The sequence below is a fragment of the Mus caroli genome, chromosome 4 (genome assembly GCF_900094665.2).
Source record: "Mus caroli chromosome 4, CAROLI_EIJ_v1.1, whole genome shotgun sequence".
Lineage (NCBI taxonomy): Eukaryota > Metazoa > Chordata > Mammalia > Rodentia > Muridae > Mus > Mus caroli.
This window is the reverse complement of record NC_034573.1, coordinates 116,494,313-116,517,464: the sequence shown is the minus strand read 5'-3', so window position 1 is coordinate 116,517,464 and position 23,152 is coordinate 116,494,313. Positions and strand designations below refer to the sequence as shown.

Below are 23,152 nucleotides of genomic sequence, written 5' to 3'. Positions count from 1 at the left end.
AATGGATTTCTTGGGGGCTGGAGAGATGGCTTAATTTTTGGGTGCACTGGCTGCTCTTCCAGAGGACCTGGGCTCAGTTCCCAGCTCCCACATGACAGCTCAGAACTGTCTGCTGCTGATGAGAGGAGGTGAAAATACAAAGGAAAGCGGGCAGAGTAAGAGGAGCTGGTGGCAAGCGTGAGGGAAGCCAGTGAGGCAGAGACAGAGCCCATCCCTGCCCGCCCGTCAGAAGAGCAGAGGGGTGGGAACCCAAGCTGGGTCCAGGCATCATTCACATCCCTCATCGTGGTTTCTGGACCTTCCCCACAGGAGTCTACCAACTCGTGAGCGATGCACTGACATCTATCTCTGAGATTCATTTCAGACGTCTCACGACTGAGGTCAAGGGTCTAGGGTGAGGGAAGCAGGCACAGACATGGATAACAAACACACACTCACACCAGATCTTAGATGCATCCTGAAGAGAAAGGCTTCACAGCTGCCCCATCTGCCTCCCCCGCCATCATAGCTGCTGGTTCCGGCCTCTGGGAAGCTCTTAGGGATGAATCCTCGGATACTAGCTAATTTCATCCTCTCCTCACAGCCCCCACAGCCCCATCCTATGTGTCATGGCTGAAAGAAATCCAGCCTCGGCTTCGTTCTAGCCATGTGCATTCTAGGATGCCATCTAGAACATAGGTTAATGTTCTAATCTCTCAATGGTATCACTTTTACCTTCTCGTCTGTTTCTTCACTAGAAAGAAACAGAAGGTGGCAGCGGTTCCTCTCCACTACTTTTTGTTGCAGAAACAGAACTTGGAGAGGAAGCCAGACTTGTCCAGAATTACACAGCCTCTGAGGAGTGAGACTAAAATTTAAATGCCTGAGTCCAAGACAGGAAAGAATAATGATCCTGAGAACAGAGAAGGGCCACCCCACCACTGAACTAGTTGTTTGACCATAGGCCAGTAAGTCACCTAGCCTCTCTGTGCCTTGTTCCTCACTTGAAAATGAGGGTGGTAAAGGACTTGGTGAGTTAGGAGACTCCATATTAACAGTGGGCACCGTGACCATTTCTATCCCCTCCCTATTTTCAACATGAAAAAGAAAACATCCTTCTGCTTTTTATTAAGATTTATTTATTTTATGTGAGTATATTTTTGCTGTCTTCAGACACACCAGAAGAGGGCATATGATCTCATTACAGATGGTTGTAAGCCACCACATGGTGGCTGGGAATTGAACTCGGGATCTTTGGAAGAGCAGTCAGTGCTCTTAACCACTGAGCCATCTTTCCAGCCCTCTGCTTTTTAAATTCTCATTGTCGTTGGGATTTCTCTCACTTGCCTTTTCTTAGGACAGAAGGGTTACATTTTGGAAGAAAGAAAAGGGATTGGCAGTGGTGATTAGGGCGTGTTAGACAGAGAGAGAAAGAGAGAGAGAGACAGAGAGAGAGAGAGAGAGAGAGAGAGAGAGAGAGAGCACCTGCCCTGGTGATGGTGACACACAAACGTGTAGACTGTGCCTAAGTGTCACAATGCACTCCTTCTACCCTGTGTCAGTATTTTGGCCTCTTCTTAAGTGCAGATCATGCCAGACTCCTACTCTCTCTGCCTAGGTGGTGTCCTCAGCATCCAAGGATCCTGGCTTGGCACTGAGGATTACCAGCTTAGAAAGTCTGAGAGAAGTCGGCATTTTCAGAGCATTTTTTGGATCCAAAACCATGAAAGAGAGACTGCTAATTCCCCCCTCCTCTCTCACACACACACACACTGACACAAGTATGCACATAAGCTGATGGGCTTGAGTTTGCCACTCACCGGTGTATTCCACACTCACCCTTGGGTGGTCAGAGAAAAGACCATTTAACAGGGAAGAAAGCTGATACCAGAAACAGGGAATGCTTTGCTCAAACTCAAAGGCGAACACATACATTTGTTTAAGCATTCATTTAAAAAGATTTAGAAGGGAGTGGCGAGATCATTTATTCGGTTAATTCACTGACCACCAAGCCTCAAGACCTGAGTTCGAACCTTCAGGACCCACAGGATGGAAGCAAATAACTGACTACTGCAAGTTGTCCTCTGACCCGCACATCGGGCACACGCCACTAAATAAGTTAATGTAATAAGCAAATGTAAAGAGAAAATTCACAGACCCGAGCGTACACAGACCCCTGAGTTGCATTCCAGCCTCGAATCCCATTTGATCGCAGCTGCAAGCTTGGAGGTCAGATGGAGCTCACATCAGCTGGGCTCGAATTCATTCACTCCTCGCCCCACTGGTTCCCACCAGAGCCACGCCTCCCTTTCCGCAGCCAAGGGAAAAGCCTGAGATAGGCCATAGCTTGTCTCTTTAATGCGCGCCCCCAGAGGCCCGAGCGCGCCCCCGCCGCTATAACTAGAGTGCATGGAGCGGGCTGAGCTCAGAGGGCGGGCGCTGGGCACCCGTTGCCCGACTTTTTTCCAAGTGCCATCAGCTCCATCTGGCCCATCTCCATGGACGCGCCCGCAGGCGTCCCCCGCTGAGCACCCCATACCTTCTGGATACCCGGTAGACTTACCCCCAGCTTCCAGTCGGTGATCCCCGTGGGCTGTAAGGGCTCCCGGCTCGAGCTCTCGCCTCGCCGTCGAACGAGGGCTGTGTCTCCGCCACACCTCACGCCCCACACTACCCGCCCCATGTTGGTGCACACATACTCCGCCATGGTGAGTAGACTCGGGTCCCGGGCACACTGGGCAGAGGGCATCGAGGAGCCTGGCTGCTGAAGCCTCCAAACCTTCTGCCCCCCACCCCCGCGCCAACGAAATCGCGAAGGTAGGGGACCGCAGGGCCTCTTGGCAGCCGAGGAAGTGGTGGCAGAGACCCGTGCGTGGTTGGTCTCTAGCCTGGGGCCGCGGCGCCCGCGGGGCAATCGCCGGTGGACAGCTGCAGGACACCCGCGAGCTGGAGGGGACCTGGCGGGCTGGTGTCTTTTCGGCCGCTCAGGGGTCACCTAACGCACACCTCCCCTTCTGCAGGAGCGCCCCGACGGGCTGGGCGCAGCAGCTAGCGGGACCCGCCTGTCGTCCCTGCCCCAGGCGGCCTACGGGCCCGCGCCGCCACTGTGTCACACTCCCGCCGCCTCTGCCACCGCGGACTATCATCCTCCCTACTTCCCGCCGCCCTACCCTCAGGCGCCGCTGCCCTACGGCCAGGGCCCCGACGCCGCCGCTGCCTTTCCGCACCTCGCCGCTGACCCCTACGGCGGCCTAGCGCCCCTGGCACAGCCGCAGCCCCCGCAGGCCGCCTGGGCCGCGCCCCGCGCGGCCGCCCGCGCCCACGACGAGCCGCCCGGCCTGCTGGCGCCACCCGCCCGCGCTCTGGGTCTCGACCCGCGCCGAGACTACGCCGCCGCGGTTCCCCGGCTCCTGCACAGCCTGGCCGACGGCGCGCACGGCCTGGCCGATGCTCCCTTCGGTCTTCCAGGACTGGCGGAGCCGCCCGGTCTGGAGGAATTGCAGGTAAGCCCAGAGTGAGCCACGGTGGGCCCCGAAGGGCAGCGATTTAGCATCCTGGCTGGAAGCAAAAAAGTAACAAAAGCAGGAGCCCGACTCTTCTCCCAGGTGCAACTTTCCATCTCTGCCGCTAACAGGGAGTCTTCCGTTAGATGCTCTCGGGCCAAAAGATGGCCTGGAACTGTGCCTGGGTGGCAGCAGCCCTCGTGGAATCACTTCTTTCTCTCCCCACTGTAGGGTTGAGCCACGGTGGGCATCCATACCCAGTCCTAGTCCGCAGGGGCAACCTGGGCCGGGGTTAGGAGAGGCGCAAGGCAATCATCCAGTCAGTGCTGCAGCTTAGACGCAGATGGTGCTGAGCCCAGGCTATTCCTGGTCACGCCTGTCCCCCGGTAGCCGCCTCAGGCAGCCGGTGGTGCGCGTAGGGCGGAGCAGAGATGGACTAGGGGTAGCTGGGCGACTAAGTCCATACGGGCCCTCACTGCCATCCTCTTCTATTTGCAGGCGATAGATGACCCTGGAATGAGCCTCCTGGACCAATCGGTGATCAAGAAAGGTAAGAAATGGTGTGCGACTTCCAGGGCAGAGCCAGACGTGATAGTGCAGGCCCTGGGAGCTCAGACCCATTTTCTTTCTCCCTGGCTGTTGTTTCCTGTGCGTCGCCGGGCTGCGTGGCCACGGAACATCCTTCCTCGCCCAGGAGAGAGGCTGTGGCGCTGGCTGGATAATTTGACTCAGGACTTTGCCGCCTGAGGTGGGCTCGCACTACCTAGGCTGCAGCTGCTTGGCCATTCCTCTCTGAAGGAAGGGCGTTCTTGTGGATCTGGAGTCGATTTGCAGAACGAGTTAAACCACTTCCTTGTTTCCTAAGAAATGGGAAAGGGAGCACTGTTGCCACAGATTTTGTTCAATGGTTTCCACTTTTATTGAGCTTTAACATTTTGGAGCCTGGCAAATGCTTTCTGTTCCTTTCTTCTCAGCAGAACGGGGCGGGGAGGGAGGTGTTTCCATTTCCCCTCACCTCCCAGGGCAGAGGATTTTCTTTAAAAGCATTTAGGATTAGAAGAGATGACTAGCTTGGGACGGACTGTGTGCTCCTGGAAAGGTCTGCTGCTTCCAGGACTGTCTGTGTCTCTGAGCTCATAGAACATAGAATGTCCTGTGCACATTCTATGTTCCTTTTCTAGGCAGCAGTGTTTCTTGGGGTGTGTTTGCTGCTGTGACTGTATTCGTGATTTGTATCTGTGGGTGTTGTGATATAGTTTCTGTTTGGGGGCTTCTCTGAATACCTAACGTGTGTTCTGGAATTTGTCGTTTGGTATTTGAGGTGTTCTAAGAATGTGAGGGCCTCTCCTTGGTTGGTTGGTTGTTGTTGCTGCTGCTGTTGTTGTTTGCCTCCATATTTGTTTGTCTTTTGAATTAGTCAAAGGCAGGAGTGGGAGACACCCCTTGAGTAGAGTTAGTAGAGTTTTGGGCCTGAAGACCAAGTTCTAACCATGCCTAGGAAAGGTAAGACAGAGGCAAATTAGATAGAAGCAGAGACCCAGACCTTGGGCAAGCTTCTTAGAATTGGGGTGGGTGCCCAAAGGAATTCAGAGGCTCATGGGAGCCTGTAGTGCCCAAGGGCAGGCACACCTCCCGTAGGATTTGGCTGGAGCTGTTTTTCAAACAAGTGAATTCAAGCCCAGGCTGTTTGCCCTGCCTAGGTTCTCAGGGGAGGCTTGAGGTGGGAGTGGAGCTTGTACAAGGGGCTGGACTTCCAGAACCAGAGCTAGGTATGGAGTTCAGGAGATTAGAGAACACGCCTCCCAGAACTTGGTGAGGGGTGTCTCCAGGAATCTGGGACTCTCAGGGAGTACAGGGAAGAGGCCCATGACCCACCTCACTAGCGCATTGCTAGCTGCACTATGTTGGGTTCCTGAACAGCTCTTGTTTTGACCCAGTGGAAGGGAAAGTTGGATTTGGAGTCGACAATAACCTGCCACTGGGCTCTTTGCAAATCCTCCAGATTCTGGCTCCTGCCCAGGCTTAAGGGCAGAGAACCCAGGTTCAGACTCCCTAGAGAGACCCAAGCTCTAGTTTTAGGAAGGCACTCCAGTATCCCAAGGCAGAAGAATCTACTGTTGCTCTGAGTGCTTTAGGTCTTGAGAGTTCCTTGTAGGTTCCCGGGGCTTGCCGGGCTGTCCAGATCCCAAAGTGCACACCCGGGAATGAGTTGAAGCACTCTCAGAAACTAAATCAGCCTGAGGCACTGCAGCAACTCTGGGAAGGGAGGGAACAGCCCGGGACAACCTGCGGAGAGAGGAGCCTGGATCCATGGCAAGCTTGGAGATCTGCTATCCAGCCGGCCTCTGAAAGAGAAAAGGGGTCCAATGCCCTGGGACAGCGGGCTTCCACGACCCACCCCAAGAGGAGTGGCTTTGGCGAGTCAGGCAGCTCTACCACCAGACCACATTCCCTGGGAGAGCCTCGCAACACGCAGGGGGTTTTTGTTGTTGTTGTTTGTTTGTTCGGGTTTTGTTTTTTTGATTTTTGCCGGGTTCTAAACGGTGAACGTCGGACTCGGCTTCGCCAGGTGGGTGGCCATAGGTGACGGGTTAGCTACTGCTGTTGGTACTCAGGCCCTTTCAACGTTATCGGGCGGTTTCTGAAGACTCTGGACACTGTTTTCTGTGGTGAGCGACTGCCCACCGCCCAAACCCAGCCTTGGCGAAAGAAACTCCTGCCTTGGAACCCTGAAGCATCCCGGCGTGAAGGGACCTTGCGCCACTAGGACTTGGGGTCCAGCACACGAAACCCTTGCAGCCTCGGGTCCTCCAGCAGAAGCGACCCTCCTCCTAGAGATGTGGGGAAGCCTCAGGTGTCCATCTAACCAATATCTCATGGCACCGGAGCCTGGACAGCCTCACAGCCCAGATCTGCACATCTCCACGTACTACAGGCACTTGTCCTGGACCGGAGGAGGTAGGGGCGTCCCTGTCGCGCCACCCCATGCCTCCATAAGGACTTCTAGGTCGGCCCACTGCAGCCACCCTGTGAGTTGGGAGTGGCCCCGATTACCCTGAAGAAACCTGAAGGCAAATGAGTAGCACTCCGTTTTCTGCGCCCAGCTGTCACCTTTAGTTTTAACAACCTATCACAGACAGTAGAAAGCAGGGGGGACTTGAGGAGAAATGGCGTTGCTCTGTGTTGGTGCGGGACGTTTTAGGAGCTCACAGCAGAGTCGGTTAGTCCCCCAGAGTTAGAGGCTTCCTAAAGGACAGTCTTTGAAGGTGCTCTGTGTGTGTCTGCTCTGTGAGTGCTGGGTTTTGCCTTCTGAGCACGCTGGGACAGTTACTCCACCGCACTAAGCGCAGCTTGCACAAGCGCCTTACCTGTGTGTGTGTGTTGGAGGCAGGGGGTGAGGGGAGATGGGGAGGGGGAGACAGGCGGGTGAGGGAGATTGTGGATATTAGAAATGAGATAGAGCGGAATGATTTGGGTATGAGACTGGAGAGACGATCCTCTTTTCTTCCAGAAGATGGTGGCTGATGGTCGGAGTGGGCACGCAGGTGATCTGGATCTCAAGGGGTCTCCAGAATAAAGAAGGAAATGAACAGACAGCCTCCCTCTGCTCCCTTTAGCTCTGGGGGGAGGTTCAGAAGGGAGTCTAGGGGCTAAGCCAGTCATTCCAGGACTTGAGAGAAGGGAGGGAGGCACTTGTCTCTGTAACAGGGTGTTTTTTTGTTTTTTGTTTTTAAACAAAACAAAACAAAAACCTAGTAATAAAGACAAGTAGAATATTTTAATTTTTTTGATAATTTCACACATGTATATAATGAGTTTTGGGCATTTTCACCCCCACCATTGCCCTCTCTGGTCCCCCTCCCATCTTTCTTTTTCTTGGTGACCCACTGAGTTCAATTATGATTGCCTGTATGAGCATAGGTGTGGTGTGTTGTCTACTTCTCATTGGCTGTACCTCAGCCCTAGCAACCATTAACTACCCATAATCCTTGACTGCGGGTTATTGCCTCATGAGCCCCTCCTCCACAAGAAGTAATGTTGAAAAATACTTTTTTATATTTTTATTCATTTCTACATGCGTGTGTGTAGAGGTGGAAGGACAACTTCTAGGAGGAGGGTCTCTCCTTCCACCTTTACTCGGATTCCAGGGATCAAATTCAGGTGCTAGGCTGGACAATAAGCACCTTTTATCCGCTGAGCCATCTCCCTGACCCCACAAGTAGGATCTTAATGTATTACTTTAAAATTGAGAATAATGGAAACAAGTCCTTGAGGAACTATTTGATTTTTATGTAAGGTCAGAATCTAGCCCAGCCTTCCCACGGTTCTCCACAGTTCTTCATTTGCCTGCTAGGGCTTTCCCACCATAAGGCAACTGAAAGAACCATTGCCCACATAGCAATAATTTTTAATATACAGAGGAGAGTAGGAGCTGTGGAGTGTATGAGGATCTAAGTGGTCACCATCACCACCTGGCTCAATTGAATGATTTTAGCTAATTAGTTATTTAATTAATTAATTTAGTGTTTGTAAAGTCAGAGAGACACAGGACTTATGGGAGCTGTTTTCTCCCTCCACCCTGTGAGTTAATTCAATCGACTCTGGGTCACCAGGTGCAGTGGCAAGCCCCCTTCCTGAAGGTCTTTTAACAGATGTATGGAGTTGTCTAATCACTTACCATAATCCATTTGAGACATCGGTCACCCCTTGAGAAATTCCTTCCTTCCTATCTGTAGTGAATCTCCATTCCTGCCTCAAGCCTTACACAATGCCTGATCTGTTTTGTCCCACACATTTGCATATTCCAGGCCTGTCTTTGTAGATATGTGACTTTTGCATCCAGGTTCTTTTTAGCAAATGCTTTCAGAGTTTGTCCTAGTGTAACGTGTCAGCTATTGGGTTTGGGTTTTTGTGGCTAAGTAGCATTGTACTGCTGCTCTGAATGGCTTTCATTTTAACCTTCTTGGGGAGCTGGAGAGGTGGTCTGGTGGTTAAGACCTCTTGCAGGGGTCCAGAGTTTGATTCTCCACAGCCATCCATAATCCCAGTTCCAGGAGGATGCAAAGTCCTCTTTAGACTTTCTCAGGTACCAGGCATGCATAAGGTGTGCATACTTGCATGAAGGCAAAATATTTGTACACAAAAGACATTAAAACAGCTGGGTAGAGTGGCTTTGAGCCCAGCACTTAGGGAGCAGAGGCAGGCGGATCTTTATAAGTTTGAGGCCAGCCTGATCTACATAGTGAGTTCCAGGATAGCTTGGGCTACATAGGGAAACCTTATTTAGGAAAAAAAAAAGTAAACAACAACAACAACAAACCAAGAAGTTAAAATTATTAAACCTTCTTTTTAGGCTTAATTATTTATGTGTATGAATGTCTTTCTCGAATGTGTATGCACCACATGCAAGCCTGGAGCCCGTAGAGGTCATAAGAAGGTGTAGAATCCTCTGGAGTTAGAGAAATGGGTGGTCTCGGGACCTGGGAATCAAACACCAGCCTTCTGTAAGAATAGCGAGTGTTCCAAACCATTGAGGTCTCTCTCCAGCCCCTGAATGGGTTCTTATTCCTTGGTGAGGTGGTAGGTACAGATGTGGTTTTCCTGCTCTGGGGGAAATTCCTAGGAATGGGATTGCTGCACTGGGTGTTTCATTGTATTTATTTGTTTGTCGGGTGAGTGTGTGTGTGTGTGTGTGTGTGCATGTGTGCACATGTGTGTACCCAGCATGGGAGCACTGTTAGAAGACAATTTTCTGGAATTGCAAATTCTTTTCACAGTGCTGGCATTGGCACTGGGGATTAAACTCAGGTCATAATGTTTGGTGGCAAGTGCCTTTTACCTGCTGAGACTTCTCTCCAGCCCCTGGTCCATTTATGTTTAATTGTTCAGAAACTTCCAGTAGGTAGAGTCCGTTTAGGGAATCTAAGGGAGGATAGAAGGGAGAGCGGAGAGAAGGAATGCTAAGCCATTTCCTCGAGTTGTTGGACTGTCTTACGTTCCTGCCCATCATGTGTAGGCATTCTGGTCTCTCCCCCGCCCCCCACCTCGGGTTGTCAATCATAACCACCTAGTGCTTTGCCCTGCTCCAACTCCTGTTTTCCTAGTGACTAGTGGTGGTGAGTCTTTTTTCATGTGCTATTGACCAGTTATCTTTTATTTTTAAGATTTATTTATTTATTTTATGTATGAGTATACCATTGCTCTCTTCAGACACATCAGAAGAGGGCATCAGATCCCATTATGGATGGTTGTGAGCCACTATGTGGTTGCTGGGAATTGAACTCAGAACCTGGAAGGGCAGGCAGTGCTCTTAACTACTGAGCCATCTCTTCAGTCCCAGGCTATTGGTTCTTTTAAGATGTGTGTGTGTGTGTGTGTGTGTATCTACACACAGACACAGGTTACCCTGAAGCCAGAGGCATTCGATTCCTCAAAGCTGGAGTTACAGGCAGATGTGAGCCAAACAGTATGGTATTGGGAATAAACTTCTGGCTTGCTTTCTTTTTTGTTTTTAATTTACTTTTATCTTATGAGCATTAATGTTTTGCCTACATGTCTGAGGGTGTCAAATTCTCTAGAACTAGAGTTACAGACACTGTGAGCTGCCAGGTAGGTGCTGGGAATTGAACCCAGGTCCTTTGGAAGAGCAGTTGGTGTTCCTCACCACTGAGCTGTCTCTCAGCTGGCACTATGTCCTCTTAACTGCTGAGCCTTCTCTTCAGCCCTGGAGCCCTAGGGCTCGGGGCTTGTTTTGTTTTGTTTTGTTTTGTTTGAGATAGAGTTTCTCTATCTAGAGAAACTGTCCTAGAACTTACTTTGCAGATCAGGCTGGGTTCAAACTCGCAGAGATCTTACCTGCCTCTGCCTTCCCAGCGCTGGAATTAGGTGTGTACCACCACCACCTGGTTTTGCTTTAAAAAAAAATTTTTTTTTATAAGCGTGTTTCCACCTTTATTTTATTTTTTAAAAGATTTATTTATTTATTTATTTATTTAATGTGTATGAGTACACTGTAGCTGTACTGATGGTTGTGAGCCATCATGTGGTTGCTGAGAATTTGAATTCAGGACCTCTGCTGGCTCTAGTCGACCCAGCTTGTTCTGGTTGACCCCAATAGCTCTGGTCAACCCTGTTTTAAAATTTTTAATGTGCATGGGTGTTTTGTCTGTATATGGTTCTGTGCACCACATGCATGCAATGCCCACAGAGGCCAGAAGAAAGCATTTGGATTCCTTGGACCTAGAGTCACAGTGGTTGTGAGCTACCGTATGGGTGCTGGGAATTGAACCCCGGGTCCTCTGGAAAAGCAGTCAGCACTCCTCATATTGAGCCATCTCTCCAGCCTCAAACCCTAGGTTTTCTGACAGAATTTCTATGTTGCTCAGGCTAGCCTTGAACTTGTTATCAAACTGCCTGTCTTTTCCTAGTGCTGAGATGACAGTTGTGTGTCCACCATGACTGGCCTTCTTTTTATTTTCTTAACTAGAAATGTAGAAGTTCTGAGTTTCCATGATGTCCAACTTATAATTGTTTTCTCTTATGGGCTATATTTTGGGTATGTTGTAACTAGGAATTCTTTGCCCACCTAAAGGTCTTTGAAATGTTTTATTCTGTATTTTCTTCTAGAAGGAATTGTAACTTTAGTATGTTTTCTAGAAGAGTATTTCAAGCCTAACACTCAGTAACTAGACAGTGTCTACTCCTTGGATAGGAGTGGAGATTTGTATGACATGGCTTGTGAGTAATGAGAGCCCTTGTATTATTGCAGAGCTGTGTGTGTCTGAGAAATGCATGCATGCCCAGGAACGCCAGGGTTAGAGCACTTTGTCTTCAGGAGTCACCGTGCCGGGGTCTGTCCTGTGGGTACGGAAGGCAAAGAATAAGTCATGTGCAATCTCACCCTTGTTGCTGTGCCTACACTAAGGGCAACTTGACATTTAGTTTGTTTTTGTTTTGTTTTATTTCATTTGAGGTATGGTCTCACTATGCAGTCCTGGCTGTCCCTGACTCAGAGATCAGCCTGTTTCTGCCTCCTGAGTGTTGGGATTAAAGGCGTGAGCCACTGTGTCCAGCAGGGGATACTGTTTGTGAGAACAGTTAGTTTTGCCACGTGTACTAAGTGTTCCACAAAGCCTTTGTTCTTCTCCCGCCTCACAGGGCCTGCCCTTAGGGATACCTGGCTTTAATAATAGCTGTGTGAAAGAGAAGAACCTCGGCCTTCCGGCTCTCCTCACACCTCCCTCTGGCTCGGAGTCATGGAGGGAGGACAGAAGTCAGATAATCACTTTTGAGAGTCAGTTCTTACATTCTACCTTGTAGAGACTCTCTGGTTTCTTCTTTCTTTACTCTTTTTGTTTTGTATTTTCAAGACAGGGTCTCACGAGATAGACAAGGCTCTCCTTGAACTCTCGGAGATCCACTTGCCTCTGATTCCCAAGTGCTGGGACTAAAGGCTCCTGCGATTACAGATCTGCTCAGCTGCATCCAGTTCTTTGCCTGGGTTCTGGGAATTAAACTCCGGTCATCAGGCTTGTGCCAAAAGCCATCTTGCCAGTCTACAGTTTTCATCTTTTAAACTTAAGCTTGTATAAAATATATAATGGAACAATGTTCATTCTATGACAAACATATATGTGATTGTGAGACCACTAAAAACCAGTCAGCTATAGAATGGCTATTTTACCCCAGATCCTCTAAGGACAAAGAACTCAGGTGGAGTGGCATGGGCACAGGTGCTCTCTCTCTCTCTCTCTCTCTCTCTCTCTCTCTCTCTCTCTCTCTCTCATACACACACACACACACAGGGTGTCTGGAGACATGGGGGCAGAGGGACAGGATGAGGTCCCCCCTCCCCTGCTTACATGTCCTTGTTCCTCCCTCTGGAGGAAGGGTGGGATTAGGTGAGCGCAGGAACAGAGCAGCTCTGTTTTCATTTACAACTCTGAGATCTTGTTCTAATGGATTCTGCCTGTCATGGCCATCATGGATCGCTGTGCTAGTTTTCATTTGAAAGAGCATCAGGATTGTAGGTGTAGTGACACATGCCTTTAATCCCAGCACTCAGAGGCAGGTGGATCTCTGCCTACCAGCCTGGTCTACATATCAAATTACAGACCATCCACGGCAGTATAGTGAGACCCTGTCTTAGATAGATAGATAGATAGATAGATAGATAGATAGATAGATAGATAATCAGGAGTCAATGAGAGGTAAAAATGGCTGCTGCTAAGCCTGCTGACTTGAGTTGGCTTCTGAACCCGCTCCTGAGATTTGTCCTCTGACCTTCACACACATGCTGAGGCACACTCATGTATGTGCACACACACAATAAACAGAGATGTAAAACACCAGCCAGCCCTTGTGGCCTAGGAGACCAAGTAACTTGGTAAGACCTTTTTATTTTATTTTTTTTTTTAAAGACTTATTTATTATATGTAAGTACACTGTAGCTGTCTTCAGACACTCCAGAAGAGGGCGCCAGATCTCGTTACAGATGGTTGTGAGCCACCATGTGGTTGCTGGGATTTGAACTCTGGACCTTCGGAAGAGCAGTCGGGTGCTCTTACCCACTGAGCCATCTCACCAGCCCCCAAGACCTTTTTAAAACTAAATGAACAATAAACAAACCAACAAACAAATAAATGGATAAATGGTAATATACCTTAGTGGCAAAGCGTTTGCTTAGCATTTGTGAGGGCCTGGGTTAGGTCTTCAAGACTGAGGGCAAAAAGACACTTGTCTGGTGGCCGTCATACCCCAAGTCTGAGTTCCCACGCCCTTACGTCATGGACTCATTCCACAGTCACTGATGACCACTTGTGCCAAGGCCCTGCCCCCACAGACTCCTAGCTGGTGGGAAGACAGCTGCGGAAACAGACAAGGACATCAAGAGCTATAAGGATGGGAACAGGTATGCATGGGGCTGGGATCGAAGAGGGGCCAGGAGACTCCACCCACAAGATGGTGCCGCAACTGAAGCTGAGTAGGGAGGACTTAAGCAGAAGACACCTGTGTCTGTGTCCGAGGGAGCATGGTCAGCTGACTGCAGGCTCTGGACAGGTGCCCGCTCCAGGCGAGAGGCTCTGCAGACTCCACATCTCTGGTTAGTGTTGTGTCACGTGTCAGGGTAACTTACGTTCTTGCCTTTTAAAGGTCAAGCTATCTACTATGGTGGCCCACTAGCCACAAAAAGTGTAGAGCTGTGGGTATTTGAAAAGTAACTGGCCCGAATGGAGGATAGCTGTACGTATACACTGCACATTAGATTTTGAAGACAAAGTACAAAGAATGTAATATGTCTCTTTAAATATTTTTAAAATATTGATTACACAGTCTAGAGAGATGGCTCAGTGGTTAAGAACACTAACTGCTCTTCCAGAGGTCCTGAGTTCAATTCCCAGCAACCACATGGTGGCTCACAACCATCTGTAATGGGATCTGATTATGTCTTCTGGTATGTCTGAAGATAGCTACAGTGTACTCATATAAAAAATATTAATTACACATTGAAATTACTATACCTCTGATTAGGATAAATAAAATGGTAAGCCCTATACTATTTACTATATTGAAATTAATATATTTTATTATTTATTTATTTATTTATTTAGAGACAGGGTCTCTCACTGGCTGACCTAGAATTCACAGAGACCCACTTTTACTGCCTCTGTCTCCTGAATGCTGGGATTAAATGTGTGTGCCACCTCGCCTGGATCTCATTTTCTTTTTAAAGACTTATTTTTATTTATGTGTACGAGTGCTTAGCTGCCTGTGTGTTCATGTACCACATGAGTGCACTGAGCCTAGAAAAGGACAGTGGATCCCACTGAGCTGGAGTTACAGGTGGTGATGAGCCCCTCTGTGGGAGCTAGAAAATGAGCCCAGGATCTCTTATCCACTGAGCCATCTCTCCAGCCTCTCATTACTTTTGTTGTTGTTGTTGTTTGCTTTGTTTTTTGAGACAGGGTTTTTCTATGTAGCCCTGGCTCTCCTGGAACTCACTTTGTAGACGAGGCTGGCCCCGAACTCAGAAATCCACCTACCTCTGCTCCCCAAGTGCTGGGTTTAAAAGTGTGTGCCACCCACAGTCCTGCTCATTACTTCTTAATGCTCTGCCCTAAATGATGTTTCTATGAGTCAGTCTTTTTTTTTTTTTAAGATTTATTTACTTTTATTATATGTAAGTACACTGTAGCTGTCCTCAGACACTCCAGAAGAGGGAGTCAGATCTCATTATAGATGGTTGTGAGCCACCATGTGGTTGCTGGGATTTGAACTTCGGACCTTCGGAAGAGCAGTCAGGTGTTCTTACCCACTGAGCCATCTCACCAGCCCTCTATGGGTCAGTCTTAAGTCTAGATCCTAAAAGACAAATGGGAACCAGGCAAGATCCAGAAAAGGAGGCGGGAGCCAAGACATGAAGGAGGATTAGGATCAGGGACATGACCTTTGGGAGCACCTTTGGCCAGCGTCTATGACCCACTTCTGCTCAGTAGATGATGTCATCCTGACCTCTGTCTGAACATTCAGTTTCTTCCTTCTAACCTAGGGATATGGAGACCAGTGCTGCTCCACAGAGCTGCCCATGTGCAACTTGTGGGGTGTAATTGGCACTATTGATAGAGAGCATCAGAGTATCTGGTTATGTGCTAGGTTTGATTCTCAGGGAGCTGACCAGGCACTGGAGGGTGGCAGGCTATGGAGTGACCCATGTTCAGAAAGACTTCTCCAGACTAGAGTAGGGGACTAGAGCGAGGGCTGCACAGACATTCAAGCAAAGAGCAAGTGTCGGTGTACATGAGAGAGGGACCTGCTCCTCAGGCAGGCTAAGGATGCAAGCCATAGAACACAGTCCTGTGTGGGATATGGCAGTCAAGAAGAGGCCAGGAGCAATAGAGAGGTTTCTGGCTGAGCGGCCAGGAGGGAAAAGGCTGAGACTGTGCCATCCCCAAACCTTGGGATCAGGTTCTCCTTAGACTCTGTAATCTTGAGGCCCAGGAGTTCTTGATGTGGAGGTACTGGGACGGTGTTCTCTGAACACTGGGAAGGCTGAGTGCTGTGTTTGAGACTCTGGTCCCAGTTCAATGGACCAGCTACCTGATGGCAGGCACACTGTTCCACCTGTCTGGGCTTCAGTCTATGGGAACAGGGGTATCCGCATTCATGGGTTGTCCTGTAGGTTTGAGGGGTGAAGTGGAATCTGCATGCGTGCAGCCATGAATGCTCAGTACCCAGTCCAGATGCCCCACTGATGCCCACGCCCACCACACACAGGCCTTCTCTCCCAATGCCCCCTTTCCCTGAATGAGAGAACCAAGAGACCTCTAAAGTAGCATGGCCTGGCCCCTTCCTTCCTCTGTAACTAAGAAGGAAGATGGAGACACTGCATGAAGAACTTCCTTCCTGAGCCAAGAGCTTAGAAAATCCCGAGTCTCCTCCTTGCCCTACACAGAGAATATTAGGTGTTTGGGGCATAGAGATCCTTATTTCCTGTCTTCTGGACTTGGCACAAAGTGGGAAAGGCTGGAGGTCTAATAGGGTCCCAACCTTCTGTTTTCAACATGTGGGACTCCAAAACCCCAGGATGGGACGGGGAGATTCATAGTAGAGAAGGGGCCTTGGGAACCTGGGTGATTTCCCAGACTCTGTCACAGAGACCCAAGAATCCTGCCTCCTTCTCTGATGGTGCCAACACTGGACTCAAGAAGGGGATCCAGGGGCAAGAGCCAGATAGCTCTGGGTTCAGTATTATGCTCATCGACTTACTTGGGCACGTCACTTCCACCACACTATGCCTCTGTTTCTCCTTTTGTAAAGCAGGGATAATAGAACCCTCCCTATGGAAAGTGTTGGAACCATTCACCAACACACACAGCTGGTGAGTCAGCCTGCCTGCAGCACAGCTGACTGATAGCTGTCCTGTGGTCACTAGCTTAATGTCCCCCCTTCTCTCTCTTCCTTTACTTCTGTTCCACAGTCCCCATTCCCTCCAAAGCCGGCAGCCTCTCCACCCTCGCACTGTCCAAAGACAGCCTGGTTGGCGGCATCAGCAATCCCAGTGAGGTCTTCTGCTCCGTGCCTGGCCGGCTGTCATTGCTCAGCTCAACATCCAAGTACAAGGTGACCGTGGGGGAGGTGCAGCGGCGACTCTCACCTCCTGAGTGCCTCAACGCCTCCCTCCTGGGGGGTGTCCTCCGAAGGTAGGAAGGCTAGCCCCAAACCCTACACAGCATCCCAGCTAAACTCTTCATTATCTTCAGACATTCTCACAGAATCAGAGAAAGGGTCAGCTTCACTCCAGGCCCAAACACCATATCCACCTCAGGTTCTGATAGAGCAGTGCCCAGGGACTCCAGATTGTAATGGTCTGGGGGCAGACCCAGGGGCAAAGAAATAAATGTGGCTACAAAGGCCTGCTCACTCTAAGCAGGGTGGACAGGGCTGGCTCTGGGAAGGGTGAACCTTCCTTTATCCTTTCTCCACCGCAGCACAGGCCTAATTGGTGTGAGTTTGGAGGGAACAGCATGGTGGGCCATGTCTTTCTTTCTGCATGTTCTTGTGGCCGGGAGGGGAATCTGCTTCAGGGATCAGGTGTAATGACCTAAGGGCTGCATGTGTATGTATTTTAGGTGATGACCAAGAGTGTTTCCATAGTGTGGGCTTCTGCAGTCGTTGGGAATGTGTGGCCTCCAGTGGTTCCTCTGCGTATATATGTGTAATTGCACGTGCATCTGTAGCTAGTTGGTTCTTTTTTTAAATTTCTTTTCTTTTTTCTTCTCTCACATATGTGTTTCTTTTTCTATACAGCTAGTTGTTTAGATGTGCAAACCTCTGTTGTATGTGGGCGGGGGGAGTGCATTTGTGCAGCTAGAGGGGGTATCTTCTTACTCATGACCTCTGAACATCTGGTAGGGACCCATGTTGAAGCCCTAGGATTCTGTATAAATCTCTGGGACCCCAATTTGATGTGCACATGTATCTCTGTATGTTTCTTTGTGTCTATGTTTGTGTCTCTAATGTGATATGTGTGTCTCCATATATTGGAGACCCTGAGGGTGGGCTCATTTGTGTATATGTGACTTTGTAGATAGTTGTGTGTCCTTGTGTTTGTCATCCGGTGTGTCTCTGGACGCAGTTTCACGTGTCCCCAGCAACTGTGTTGAGGTGGGGAAGAAGGACGCTCAGATGTTCCCCTGTCCTGCCCCTGCTCTTGAGAGGACTGGGGAGGGATGAGGGGCTGCTATGGTGGGGTGCTGCTCTTTATCCCAACCTTGGCTGCACAAAAGTGAGGTCAGTTAAAGGTTGGGATTTACTCAGAGACACCCCCCCCCAAAAAAAAAAAACCAGGTCATACCCAACCAAGCCTTAAGAGGAGCAAGGGATAAGGAGCAAGGAAGGTCTCTTGGAGTCACTTAGCCTGTAGGCTTTTCTCTGGTCTTCATAGTTGGTTGTATATTTCTGTCTGTGTACGTTAAGGGCCAAGTCCAAAAATGGAGGCCGGTGTCTGCGGGAACGGCTGGAGAAGATTGGGCTCAACCTGCCAGCTGGTCGTCGGAAGGCAGCCAACGTGACTCTGCTGACCTCACTGGTGGAAGGTAAGCGAGGTTTGAATATACATATGAATGTGAGAGACACGACATCTGGTGAGACTTCCTACTGGAGGAGGATATTGCTTAGTTATGGCTGTTAACACTGCTATATCTAGGCACATACCCTGTGTGCTATGTATGTAGAAGTATGTACACATGATTTACACAGACAGTTGCCACATATGAGAATTTTACCACCTATGGTTTGAAAGAGTTGAAAAAGTTTCACCTGTGCTGAACAAATGCAGACATCTTTTGGTCACCAACACTGCAGGTAGCTAGGTATTGTAAGTCACCAAGATATAATTAGTGATATACAGGGGATGCATGTAGGTATATGCAAAAGTAATGTTTTTTTTTAAAGATTTATTTATGTATTATATGTAAGTATACTGTAGCTATCTTCAGACGCTCCAGAAGAGGGCATCAGATTTCATTACAGATGGTTGTGAGCCACCATGTGGTTGCTGGGATTTGAACTTGGGACCTTCGGAAGAGCAGTTGGCGCTCTTAACCACTGAGCCATCTCGCCAGCCCAGTGATGTTATTTTATGTAAAGGAATACATATTTTGTTATTTGTGGGAAATTCTGAGACTAATACCTTTTATTTGTTTGTGTGTACTTACAGCAGAACTACTTCTGGTGTGTGTGTGTGTGTGTGTAGGGTGACTGGCCAGTATTTGGACATGTAGGTGAGGGGGTGCATCCCTCTTCCCTGGAAGTTGACGACTCTGGCCTCTGGCTGTGGGATACACGTTGGTCCCAGCTCCATCTTTGAGCAGAGAGTGACGGAAGTGAAGTTGAACCTGAGAAGAGAAACCAGACAGCATCCCCAGAAGCAGGCTGCTCCTCAGCCCAGGAGAGGAGCAGTTCGAGGCTAGGCTCTGGTCTTAGAGGCACACCTAGTAAGATCTCCTCTCTCCCCAGGAGAAGCTGTGCACCTGGCTCGGGACTTTGGTTACGTTTGTGAGACTGAGTTTCCAGCCAAGGCGGCTGCTGAGTACCTATGCCGACAGCATGCTGACCCTGGGGAGCTACACAGCCGCAAGAGCATGCTGTTGGCTGCCAAGTGAGTAAGGGCACACATGGCAAACGTGGATGCAATGCCCAGAAACACACATCAGACCTGGGGACATCAGACAGCTCTCAACCACACACATGTTCATACAGGGTATATGGCACCACATAGCAGTTAGATTCCCTGTTTAAGTTCACATGGGAACAGTTGTATCTGCCATTCAGGCACATACGAGTAGATATCATTTTGTTGTTGTTCTGTTTTGGTTTTTTTCCAGACAAGGCTGTCTTGGATCTATCTCACTTTGTAGATTGGACTGGCCTCGAACTCACAGAGATCCACCTGCCTCTGCCTCCTAAGTGCTGGGACTAAAGGTGCCACCACACCTAGCTTATGAGTAGATATCTTTAGGTACCATGTTTATCATAAGGAGACTTTTATGAACACTCCCACAAACTTCCAAGAGCACACACAAACACCATATGTGAACATATCTATTATATGCATACATTTAAAAAAAGATTTATTTATTTTATGTATGTGAGTCCACTGTCACTGTCTTCAGTCACACTAGAAGAGGGCACCGGATCCCATTACAGATGGTTGTGAGCCACCATGTGGTTGGTGGGAATTGAACTCAGGACCTCTGGAAGAGCAGTCAGTGCTCTTAACCACTGAGCCATACAGTTTGAAAGTGCCAGCTCTAGGCTTACAGACCTCCTGTAGGTGCTACATTCACCTACGTGATAGGCGTGACCACCCTAGACCCTGGCACGGGTCCCAGGCTCCCCAACAAGGGTTATCCTGTTTGAGACCTTTCTTCTCAAGACCTCAGGATATTCCTGACCCTGCTGCAGGTCCCATTGTCACCTCCCTCACCATAGACGTCATGCTGACACTTCTCATCTTACCCCTGAGCCTTCACCAGAACCCATCTGTGCTCTGTCACCTACATCAATGGCTCCTGCTGCTATTGCATTACCATCACATCAGGTTCTCCAAAGGTGCCTCAGAGCCTGCTTAGCAAACTGGCATCCCACTAAAATGTACTATTAATCCATTTGGGTAGCTATAATAAGATGCCCTGAGATGGGCAGCAGCTCACTTCCCATGGTCCAGGAGGTGGTTCAAGATACAGGCAGCTTCTGTGTCTGGTGAGGGCCAGGTTTCGTACATACACACAGCACTTTGATGCTGCTGTGTTCTCCACACGATAAAAGGAGCAGGCATCTCTCCGGAAGAGTACCAATAGCACGTATAGCAATGGTTCTTAGCCTGTGAGTCTTCGCCCCTTTGGAGGCACATATCAGATATCCCACATATTAGATATTTAAATCACAATTCATAACTGTAGCAAGATTATAGTTATGAAATAACAATGGGATAATTTTCTGGTTGGGAGTCACCACAACATGAGGAACTGTATTAAAGGGTCACACCATTAGGAAGGTCGAGATCAATAGGGTTCTATCCCCAAGACCTAGTTACCTCCCAAAGACTCTATCTTCATACCTCAGGAGAGGTTTTTTTTTTTTGTTTTGTTTTGTTTTTTTAAGGTTTATTTATTTATTATATGTAAGTACACTGTAGCTGTACTCAGATACTCCAGAAGAGGGCATCAGATTTTGTTAAGGATGGTTGTGAGCCACCATGTGGTTGCTGGGATTTGAACTCGGGACCTTTGGAAGAGCAGTCGGTGCTCTTAACCACTGAGCCATCTCACCAGCCCCAGGAGAGGTTTTAATATCTAAATTGTGGAAAGCTACTATTTGAATGTTATCGGTCCCATTCAAACAAACGGGAAACAAACAAACAAACAAACAAACAAAAAAACAGAGGGGTGGGAACAAAGGGATGGAAGAGGTCAACATCTGAGGACCAACATCTGTAGGCTAAAGTCCAGTGCCCCTGAGGACCTGGAGCACTCCATCCTCCAGGCCAGCTGCCCTTTGTGGGTGTGGCCTTCAAATCACCACTGCACCCTCCCCACAGCACCTCCCTCCTTTAGGCAGAAAGGAACCAGCCTCACAGGACTATTCCATACAGAGTCCTGGAAACCTTTTTCCTGTGGCTAATGGAGCCTGTCCAAAAGGAGCCCGCTCCTTCATGAATCAGCTCTCGCATCAAGGGCTTTGGGGACCTGAGCTTGTCTAAGACGCATGGCCTGGCACCAAGATGAGTGACGAGGGTTCCCCTTATCTGACTCACAAAGGAATGGACAGCCATGGGCTGGACCTGGGTTTGTCTCATCTCAGTCACTCTGGCAGGTCACCTATTGTGTCTGAAACCTTACGATGAGGGTAATGGTATAGATTTGTGGGATGATATAAAAGGACAGATACCATGTATGTGATATTGATCTAAGCACCGATATCTGCTGCCAGTTTAATTATGTAAGGCAGATTCTGGGCTGTTCTCATGCCTTCACAGACGTGTTCACAGAAGCACGGTGTCTGGGGAGGAAGAAGCGGTCACAGAAACTTTAATAGGCAGTTGAGTTGCATTCCATAAGCAGGACATCTAAGGAGGAGAAGTCAGGGTCTTCGCACGCGCTGTTTCCCGTATGCAGCACTGAGCTGCTGAGTTAACTTCTGTGAAAGGCAGCCTCCATTTTTTGTGAAATGGTATGAATGCTACTTGTAGGCAGTTAGGAAGGTCAAACTGTATAGATAATGTAAGGAATCCAGCCAATTGCTGGGTGAAGTGGTGCATGCCTTGAATTCCAGCATTTTGGAGGCAGAGGCAGGTAGATTTCTGTCAGTTTGAGGCCAGCCTAGTCTACATAGAGTTCTAGGATAGCCAGGGCTACCTAGAGAGATCCTATGTCAAAAAGTCAACAAACAGGTCCTCTCCCGAGTTCGGAACCTTGTTCTCTAACCTGTGATTGTTCTCTTTCCCCACCAGGCAGATCTGTAAGGAGTTTGCAGACTTGATGGCTCAGGACCGCTCCCCACTGGGCAACAGCCGCCCGGCACTCATCCTGGAGCCCGGGGTGCAGAGCTGTCTGACACATTTTAGTCTCATCACTCATGGCTTTGGAGGGCCTGCCATCTGCGCTGCTCTCACTGCCTTCCAGAACTACCTGCTAGAGTCGCTCAAAGGACTGGACAAGATGTTTTTAAGCAGTGCCGGCAGCGGGCATGGAGAAAGCAAGGCCTCGGAGAAGGATACCAAGCACCGGAAGTAACTGGCTCTTGTTCCCTAGCTGAATGACTCCCAGAGCCTGAGATGGGGCCTTGGCTCCTGGGGGTAAAATGTGGGATTCTATTCAGGCCAGAGAGAACATTTTTCCAGAAGCCCAGAGTGGGACATAGTTGGGTAAAAGAGGAAAGCCTTTCTGTGGTTTCTGGTAAGGACTCGTAACGCGAACTGGCATGGGAAAGTCTGGCTCAGGGGACAGAGCCCTTCCCACTGAGATGCCTGGGCAGCCATGGGTACCCCGAAGCTGATAACAAATCAGAGGTGCTATTGAAGAATTAGTGACCTTCACTTCAGTCTCCTAGTCTCAGAACCCAGAAGGAGGTTCCAGTGGGCTCTTTGGATCCTTCAGGCTCTTGGAGACGAGAGGCTGGAGAGACCCCTGAGGAACAAGATGGTCCAGCACAAACCACTGAACTTGAACCCAGGCTGCATACCACAGTCCTGTTGCTGCCTGTCTTATTTATTTATATACGATCTAATTAAATTTGAAGATTAAGAAAAGTCCAGAACAAGTTATTTATCCTAATGATTTGGGGAATCATTTTACTGACTTCTGCTCATGCACTAGGATGTCCACCTGGGCAAAGATGGTGGGTGCTGTTGTTTACAAAGGGCACTGAGTGTGCTGAGAAGGAAGGGTATGTCAAACAGGAGGTCCTTCTGAGTGTGTGTGTGTATACGTGTGAATACTGTGTGCATCTTATTTACTGTGACTTGTTAGGCCTGTCTGTGTGCTCAGTGCAATGCATTGCCATGGCTGTAGGTATGCAGTCTGTGCCAGTGAGACACAGCTGACTGTTTATGTCTGTGTGTCTGAACTGGGCAGATGCTGCCTCTCTTCTTCCTGAGGATTTTCCTCTCC

At 49.1% G+C, this 23,152-nt stretch overlaps 1 protein-coding gene across 1 annotated transcript; it reads left to right on the top strand.

Moving 5' to 3' along the window:
• The first annotated feature begins 2,377 nt into the window (after positions 1 to 2,377).
• On the top strand, positions 2,378 to 22,769 carry Tfap2e (transcription factor AP-2 epsilon). The gene is made up of 7 exons (XM_021160933.1): positions 2,378 to 2,687; positions 3,000 to 3,482; positions 3,981 to 4,032; positions 16,459 to 16,681; positions 17,958 to 18,076; positions 18,999 to 19,140; positions 21,994 to 22,769. The coding sequence occupies exons 1-7, from the start codon at positions 2,661 to 2,663 to the stop codon at positions 22,274 to 22,276; spliced, it is 1,329 nt and encodes a 442-aa protein (XP_021016592.1). The 5' UTR covers positions 2,378 to 2,660; the 3' UTR covers positions 22,277 to 22,769.
• The last annotated feature ends 383 nt before the right edge of the window (positions 22,770 to 23,152 follow it).

Coding starts and splice junctions, on each gene's coding strand:
- Tfap2e (XM_021160933.1), top strand. CDS start 2,661: ATGTTGGTGCACACATACTCCGCCATG. Junction 2,688..2,999: donor TGCACACATACTCCGCCATG/GTGAGTAGACTC, acceptor CCCCTTCTGCAG/GAGCGCCCCGACGGGCTGGG. Junction 18,077..18,998: donor GCTGACCTCACTGGTGGAAG/GTAAGCGAGGTT, acceptor CTCTCTCCCCAG/GAGAAGCTGTGCACCTGGCT.